The sequence below is a fragment of the Manacus vitellinus genome, unplaced genomic scaffold (assembly GCF_001715985.3).
Source record: "Manacus vitellinus isolate BGI_N305 unplaced genomic scaffold, ASM171598v3 scaffold_72_pilon, whole genome shotgun sequence".
In the NCBI taxonomy this organism is placed as follows: domain Eukaryota; kingdom Metazoa; phylum Chordata; class Aves; order Passeriformes; family Pipridae; genus Manacus; species Manacus vitellinus.
The window spans coordinates 2,693,394-2,701,702 of NW_021940764.1; the positions used below are offsets into that span (position 1 = coordinate 2,693,394).

Sequence of the window (8,309 nt, forward strand, 5' to 3'; positions counted from 1 at the left end):
CGCCCCGGTGACAACGTGGATGTCCTCCCAGCGCCCGTCATCCAGGTCCAGCTGCTCGTCTGGGGGCCGGGGCAGCACCTCAGGTGAGTCCAGAGCCCCAGGGTCCCTGTGCCCCCCTCCCCCTGCCCCTGGAGGGGGGTTATATCCCATTTTCCCCCGGTGCCACCGCAGGTGACCGTACCGTGCTCCACCTTGTAGCGCAGTTTCTGGATGGTGGCCAGGTTGCCACTGACCCGGTATAGCCCATCGATGTCCAGACCTGGCAGATGGAGAGGGGGGAAAGATTCCAGTTAACCATGACCCACACTAGGATGGGACAGCAGCCACTCTCTAGGGAGCTCTGGGTCCCCACGTGTCCCCACTGTCCCCCACAGCTGGGTGGCACATGGTGACAGCGACGGTAAGGCCGATCCCACAGCTAGCACCAGGATTCCAGGGAAAACCCAGCCATGCCCTGCAGGCTGTCCCCAGAGCTGTCCCCACCCTGGTGCCCCTAGCTGTCCCCATGCCCACCCCTGTCCCCGGGGTGGTACCTCTCCTCTCCACGGTCTGGATGCACTGCAGGACGAAGCGCGGCACCGTCCCCCGCTCCCGCTCGCACAGCGCCAGCAGCGAGCACCCAAACACCTGGTCTGGGGAACAACGGGGACATGAGCACGGCCAGGGGACACTGGGAGGGTGGCAGCTGGGGGACAGGGCTGGGCACATCACAAAGAGTCCTGTGTCCATACAGATGTGCCACCGGGGAGGCTGGAGGGGATGGGACATGCCCAAGCCCATCACCAAGACGTCGGGTCAGGGCTGGGCTTGGTCTCTCAACCCACTGTCCCAGCTCTATCCTCAGCTGTCCCCACCTCCCCTCCCACCTGGGGACATCCCGAGGGGACTCAGCCCCATTCCAGCACCCATCCTTGATTCAGACCCACCCTGGAACCCGTTCCCAGCACCCATCTTTGACTTGTTTCCATCCTGACATCCCCCTTGGTGCAGTCCCATCCTGACACCCATCCCAGCATCCATCTTTGATGTATCCCCACGCCAACACCCACCCTTGATCCAGCTGCATCCTGACACACCATCCCAGCACCCAGGACCCTTGATCCATCCCCATCCTGACACCCACTCGTGATTCAGCCCCCTCCCAGCACCCCATCCTGACACCCACCTTTGATGCAAGCCCATCCCATTACCCCATCCTGGCACCTCATTCCAGCACCCAATCTCAGCCCCCACCCTTGATCCAAGCCCCATCCCAACACCCTCCTTTGATGCAGCCCACCCTGACACTGACCCTTGATGTAGCCCCCTCTAGGCACCCATTCTTGATGCAGGCCCCTCCTGGCACCCCATCCCAGCAGTCACTCTGGATCCAGCCTCTCTCCAACACCTCGATGTATCCCCAGCCCATCACCCCATCCTGGTGCCTGATGCATCCTTATCCCAGCAGCCCATCCCAGCCCTCCCCCTCGGTCCATCCCCACCCCGACACCCACCCTTGATGTAGCCCCTCTCCCTCAGGCTCTGCAGCGTCGGCCGCCTCTGCAGGAACTTGCGGAGTTTGTTCCGAACTCTGCTGGAGTCGCTCTCGGCGCTGGCGCTGCCCGGCCCCTGCCCGGCCACTGGGGGAACAGGGCACAGCTCAGCCCCGTCCCGAGGGGGCTCCTGCCACGTCCCACCTCCGGGGAGCCGGAGACCCCACGGATGCCCGTCCCAGGGCGCCCGAGCTCACCCGCCCTCCTCTCCTCGCCGCTCCCCAGCTTCTCCCGGGAGCCGAACTCAGCCCCGCTCTCGGCGTCCTCCTCTCCGGGGATGTCGGAGCCCTAGGGAAGGGTCACTGTGAGACCCCGGGCCCGTCCCCAGGGTGGTGGGGCGGGGGGTGGCCGGCGCCTGCTCACCCGCCGGCCGATGCTGTCGGCGATGGCCCTGTGCCAGGCGGTGATGATCTGCTCCGAGTCGTGCTGGATGAGGAACTCGGAGCCCTCCCGCGTCCTCAGCTGACGGAGCAACGGGCAAAGGTCAGGGCAAGGGCACGGGGCTGCCACGACCGCCGGGATTTGGCAACCAGGCTGTGGCTGAGCACAGCACCCAACTCGTTATGGAGATGACCCCAAATGTTGCCGTTTGCTGGCGGGCTGGAGCGGCTGAAACCTCCCCCCTGTGCAAAGCCCGAGTGGAAAAACCCCTCTGGGAGGCAGGATGTCTCCGGGTGACCTCTCCATGTCAGAACAGGACAGTGTCCACAGCACAGTCCCTGTGCTCCCTGCCCCTGGATGTCACCCGGTGTCCCCACTGCCAGCACTGCTGGGGTGAACCAGGCAGGCCTGGCATTGTCTTGCAGGCCATGTGTGGACTCTGGGGGGTGACTGGTGTCCCCCCACTGTCACCCACTCACCTCCAGGACGTTCTTCTTGCTGGACTTGTCCCTGCCAGCCCAAGCCAGGGCGGCCCCACGCAGCTCCACCGTGTGCTCGGGGGTGGTCAGGGTGCTGGGCTGCCGCTGTGGGGACAAGGGGTTGAGGGTGGCACCTGCCCAGAGGGGACAGGGGCACCAGGGTCCTGCTGAGGGGGTGTGTGGGCTGCCCTCCTCCAGAAAGGCAGGGGTGGCAGGTGTCCCCTCTGTCCCCTCCCATGGTCTCTTCAGGACCAGGGCTCAGAGCTGCCACGGTGGGGTGGGGGTTGTGGCTGTCACCTACAGCTTGGGGGACATCCCCAGCCCTGCCAGGGGACCCGGGGGCGGGGGCTTGTCCTTTGGGGTCCCTCTTGGTGACACACCAGGAAGAGAGTGGGTGACTGTCTGCAGGGAAGGGACAGTCCCCTGAGGTTTTCACAGCATCAGACTCACTGGCCTTCCCCACACACTGGTTTTTGGGGTGCTTTGGCCGTATTTCCCCTCACCCCAGACCCCTTGCATCCCCCAGACAGACCAGTGAAGCCCCACCCCAGAGGTATGGCCAGCACCGTGTCACCCCCAGCCATGTGTCCCCTGTCCTTCCCCTGGCACCGTCACCACAGGGTGTTGCAAGAGCCAGGGCAGCTTCTGCATCCGGGCTGGGCACAGAGAGGGGGGCTGGGCACGGGGGGCTGGGTCTGGCACTGCTTCCTGCTGCTCTCTCAAACCAGATCTGGGTGTGTTTTAGGGTGCTCCAACACTGGCTCCCCCCAGGTCCCGTGGGGAGTGTGTGTGTGCTGGGGGTGTGAGCACACACCCCCCCCAGTGTGGGGGGACCCAGTGCTGGGGGGTCCTGGTGCAGGGTGTGGGCCCTCGCCTGTGGGGCCTGGTCCTATCCTGCAGGTTCTGGCCCCGTCCCGTGGGATGTTCCCCTGTCCCATGGATGGTGGCCCAATCCCGTGGGTGCTGGTCCCATCCCATGGGTTCCTGCCTCTCTCCTACAGGTGCTGTCTTTATCCCATCAGTCCTTGGCCTGTCCCATGGATACTGCCCTCATCCTGTGGGTGCTGACCCCATCCCATGGGTGCTGGCCCTGTCCCGTGGGCGCTGGTCCCATCCTGTGGGAGCTGCCCCCCTCCCAAGGCCGTAGGGGCTCTTACCAAGCCACCGGCAGCCGAGTGCTTGGAGTCCTTGAAGAAGGTGAGGATCCCCCCCTCCAGCACCGTCCAGGAGGAGCTCCAGTTCTTCCTGGAGAGCAGAGAGGGAGAGGTCACACAGGGGGACAGCACAGCCCCGTCCCCTCTGTCCCCCTGGACTCCCTCCCTGGGTGCTGGGGGACACCAGGACGTGCTCACCGGAGCCGCTTCCCTCTGTCCACCGTCTTGGTCCGGTTGAGCACCCCGGCTTTTTCGAGGCTCTTGAACTGGAAGGCAAAGGGGGATGGTGGGTGGGTGTCAGGTTTGCCCCTTACCCTGCCTGGCTCTGGGGTGGGGGAGGGCTGGGTGCCCCTCCCTGGGCTCTCACCTTCTCCTCCTTGATGCCCAGTGCCGGTGACACGGTGCCGTGCCAGGCGAAGAGCCCGCTGTCCTGGCTGGAGCCGCTGCTGGCACGGTGGTGGCGGCCACCTGATGGCACCTGGGCAGAGAGGGAGGGAGGGAGGGAGGGATCAGGCGATGCCTGAGGTGCTCCTGCCAGGTGGGTGCTGGTCTTCACCCTACACACTGGTTTGAGGCCCTGTGAGGATGCTCATTCCTGATAGACACCCTTATATCCATATTTGTCCCTGCCCCTGTCCCTGTCTGTATCCCATCCCTGTCCCCATTCCAGTTCCTATCCCTGTTCCCATCCCTGTTCCATTCCCTGTCTCTTTCCCTGCCCTCATCCCCATCCCCAACCCTATCCCTACCCCTCTCCCCACCCCACCCCTGTCCCCGTACCGTGTCAGAGAAGTGCTCAGCGTAGAACACGACTCCCTCGTGGTGGCCGTGCCCGTACCAGCCCGGGGGTGAGCCCAGCTCCTCAGGGCGCCTTGGGGACAGGCAGAGAGTGGACCCCTGGTCGTAGGAGCCCATGGGCGAGTAATCCTCCTCGGGATAACCCTCCAGCTCATCTGGAGACAGGTCGGGATAGTCTGTTTCTGGAGTGGGAGGCTGGAAAGAAGAGACAGGTCAGGATCTTATGCCCCACCAAGAGCATCTGTATCCCCGTGTGGCTGACCCAGGTGGGGCTGCCCCACCTCCACCATCTCCATCCCCATTCCCACCCGTCTCCACCTACATATCCATCTTAACTCCCATCCCTATCCCTGTCTCCATTCCCATCTCTATCTTCATCTGTCTTCATCTCCATCTCTGTTTCCATCTCTATCTCCATCTCCATTCCCATTCCTGTTTCCATCTCGATTGCCATCCTCTTCTCCAGCTCCATATCAATCCCAATATCCATTCCCATCTCCATCCCCATTTCCATCTCCATCTCTATTGCCATCCCTGTCTCCATCTCCAACTTCACTCATCTCCATCTTTGTCTCCATCTCCACCCCATCCGTGTTTCTCTCTCCATTCTCATCCCTTTCTCCATCCCTGTCTCCATTCCCATCTTCATCTGTATCTTCACTCCCATCTCTGTCTCCATCTCCACCTCGGTCTCCATCTTCATCTCCATCACATCTCCCATCCCTTTCTAAATCTCCACCTCTGTCTCCATCTCCATCCCCATTCCCATTTCCATCTCCATCCCCATCCCTGTCTCCCCCAGTCCCAATCCCACCCCCGTGCCCCGCTGGGTGCTCACCCTCTGCTCCGTGGGGCTGTACCGTGTCCCCCCAGGGTACATATCCTGGGGGCTGCCTGCGTCTCCCGCAGTGGGGGGGTCCCACGACGTCTCACCTGTTACCGAATTATAGAAAAAAGTCTGTCCGCTTCCTTCATCCACGTGCTGCTCCCACTCGGGAAACTCCGGGCTGTGTGCGAGCGAGGAGGCGGGAGAGGCGGCGGGACTCACTCCGTCGGCCGCCTGCCCAAAGGGACAATCCCACGTGGTCTCTCCCGTCGTGGGGTTATAATAAAACAAATGTCCACTCTCCGTGTCCGTGTGTGTCTCCCAGTCCGACACGGACCCGCCGGGCTCCTCCGGCACCGAGCTGGCAGCGGCGGCTTCTTCCCGCAGCTCCTGGATGTTGAGGTAGATGGGATCGGGCGGCTCCTCCGGCTCCTTGTGCGCCTGGGGGGGACACGAGGGGGTCACTGGGTGCTGCAGGTGGGATGGGGTTCCTGGGATGTCCCCACAGTGGTGCTCAGGTGGGGGGGTTAAGGAGACGGATCCTGCTCTTGTTTGCTGGGGCGCCCTCCTGGGCACCCCACTGAGTGGGGCACGAGGTGCCAGTGATGGGGTGTGGGTTGTGGGAGGTGGAGGGGGCACCCACAGCACCCACAGCGGGGAGGAGCACCCGCTGGCAGAGGGGATGGGAGTCCAGACCGAGCACGTGGGGAGACATCATGGTCCCCAGTGCCAGCACCCATGTCGGCGGTACCCGTGTCACCTGCTGCAGGCAGCACCCTCATAGCCAGCACCCTCATCACCCACTGTGTGAGCACCCACATCAGCACCCACCTGCATCACCTGCACCCACATCACCTGCCACCAACAACACCTGCATCACCTGCACCCACATCACCAGTACCTGTGTCACCTGCACACAGCCCCTGCGTCAGCACCCATGTCACTGGCACCCTCATCACCCACTGCATCCAGCACCCACATCAGCACCCACATCACTGGCACCCAAACCACGAACACCCGCAACATCTGCACCAACATCTGCCACCCCAACACCACCGATGTGCTCATCCTGTGCACCCTCAGCCTCTGCACCCACCTCCCTGACACCAGCACCCCAACATTCACACCCACCCCACCCTCACCCACACTCCAGCGCCCTCAACACCAGCACCCAGAGCACCTGCACCCTCAAAAACAGCACCCCAGGACACCTCCAGGACCCACATCACTGACACCAGCACCCAGACCACCAGCACCCACATCCCCTGCACCCCTGGACATTTCCAGCACCCACATCATCTGCACCCTTGGACATTTCCAGCACCCACATCCCCTGCACCCTTGGACATTTCCAGCACCCACATCACCAGCACCCACAGCCTCTGTCTCCCCCCCAGCGCCAGATGCTGAGCTGACAGCCCCATCATCATATCCCAAAATAAAGGCCCCAGCACTGGCCTGGCCTGGCTGACCCCCACCCACAGGGCTGCTCAGGGTGGGGGGATGTGTCCTCTGGGACCAGGTGGGTGCTGCCAGTGGGGAAACCCCTCCTGGCACCCTTTGAACTCCCCAGTTTTACAGCCGGGGCCTCTCACTAACGGCCATGGGGACAAAGGTCCCAACCCTGGCCCTGCCCATCACCCGGGGTGGGGGGACAGTGGGCTCAGTGTCCCTGGGGACACCCTGGATCTGAGGGGGACAGCGACTCAATGACACCCCCTCGCCCTCCCCCCGTCACCCCACGACCCCCCTGCCACGGTGAGCAGGGCTGGAATCCAGCACAGGGGGCCACCCTCCCTCGTGGGGACAGGGGACATGGGGGTGACCATGGGGGATCCCCAGCACAGAGCCCCCCAGCACCTCCCTCTATCCCATGGGTGCATTCCTGGTGGGGTTTTCTCCCCTGGGGTGGGCTGGGTGCCCCTCACCGCTTTGGAACGGGCATCGTGGCACCCGCCAGTGCCCCTAAACAGCCAGGGAAACCCAAGAGGGAGTTTGGAGGAGCAGGACCCCAAACCACCCCCAGCCCCCCGCTGTGTGCACCCGTGGGTGCTGCCTACCTTCCCCAAGTGCAGCAGCCTCGACACCCTGCTCCGGGCCTGCCGGGGACCCCCTGACTCCCGGTCACCCATCGCGGGGGGCACCAGGCTGGGGGTGCAGCGTGGGGGGCACCGGAGTGGGAGGCAGCTGTGGGGGCACCGGGAGGCTCCGGTAACGCCACGGGCACCCCGAGCCAGGCCCTGCACCCGCCGCGCTTCCTGCCGGGGTTCGGGGAGCGGAAGAGACGCCTGGGGCGGAATTGGCTGTTCTGGGGGCTGTTGTCACCCATCACCCTCCCACTCGTCACCCGCTCCGGCAAAGCCAAGGCCACCCGAGCAGCAATTGCACCGGGATGATCCCCCCCAAATTCAGGCTGGCCCTCGTGGTGTCGTGCTGTGCCACCAGAAGCTGATCCAGGGCTGCTGCGTCCCCCCAGCACCGGGATCCCCCATCCCAGCAGTCAGGGTGGGGTGGGGGGAGCACATGGTGGCAGGGCTGAGGCCACCACGGTCCCATCGTGGCTGATACCGCACGGTTTTGGCACCAGTTGGATTTGGGCAGGGAAGGGGAATGATCTGGTGGTGGCACTGGGGTTGGGGACCCCACTGGGTCACCACCAGAGGGGGGTTGGTGGCTTTGGGAGTGCAAAGGGCACAGTGAGGAAAATGGGGTGAAAATGGGGTAAAAGTGGGGTGTAAAATACAGCCTGCCACCACTAACACCCCCTTTCCTCAAGCAACATCCCCTCCCAGGTGGCACAATCCCTCCAGACCCCCTCCAAGTGGGGGACACCCAGGCTTGGGGTGCTGCAGGTGCCTGGGGTGACCCCAAAGTGAGGTGCTGGGGTGGGGGACAAGGCCATGGAACCCCCTCTCTGCTGGCACCGTCCCAGCCGTGTGCCCCAGCCCATGTCGGTGGCAGGAGAGCAGCCAGGGGGGGACTCCCACCTTTGGGTGCCCCCCAGCAGCCCGGGGGTCGCTGGGAAGGGCCCCTCGCTACTTACTGGTGTGAGGTGGGCGTGGGTTTGGGGGTGTCGGGCGCTGGCCTGTGCCGGGGTGCACCCAGCACCCACCTCGGTGCCAGGGTGCTGCGCCCAGGT

The 8,309-nt window shown here is 64.1% G+C and overlaps 1 protein-coding gene across 1 annotated transcript in view; it reads right to left on the minus strand.

The window, feature by feature from the left end:
* Window positions 1–7,302, minus strand: part of ARHGAP27 (Rho GTPase activating protein 27) — an 8,957-nt gene extending 1,655 nt beyond the window's left edge. The window contains exons 1-13 of the mRNA XM_029964483.1: window positions 7,231–7,302; window positions 5,183–5,641; window positions 4,327–4,539; window positions 3,914–4,024; window positions 3,745–3,812; window positions 3,550–3,637; window positions 2,393–2,497; window positions 1,896–1,994; window positions 1,730–1,820; window positions 1,494–1,619; window positions 534–632; window positions 182–259; window positions 2–59 (exon numbers count right to left, since the gene is read on the minus strand). Coding sequence (XP_029820343.1) covers window positions 2–59; window positions 182–259; window positions 534–632; window positions 1,494–1,619; window positions 1,730–1,820; window positions 1,896–1,994; window positions 2,393–2,497; window positions 3,550–3,637; window positions 3,745–3,812; window positions 3,914–4,024; window positions 4,327–4,539; window positions 5,183–5,641; window positions 7,231–7,302 — 1,667 coding nt within the window. The remainder of the gene's footprint in view (window position 1; window positions 60–181; window positions 260–533; window positions 633–1,493; window positions 1,620–1,729; window positions 1,821–1,895; window positions 1,995–2,392; window positions 2,498–3,549; window positions 3,638–3,744; window positions 3,813–3,913; window positions 4,025–4,326; window positions 4,540–5,182; window positions 5,642–7,230) is intronic.
* Window positions 7,303–8,309: the final 1,007 nt, after the last annotated feature.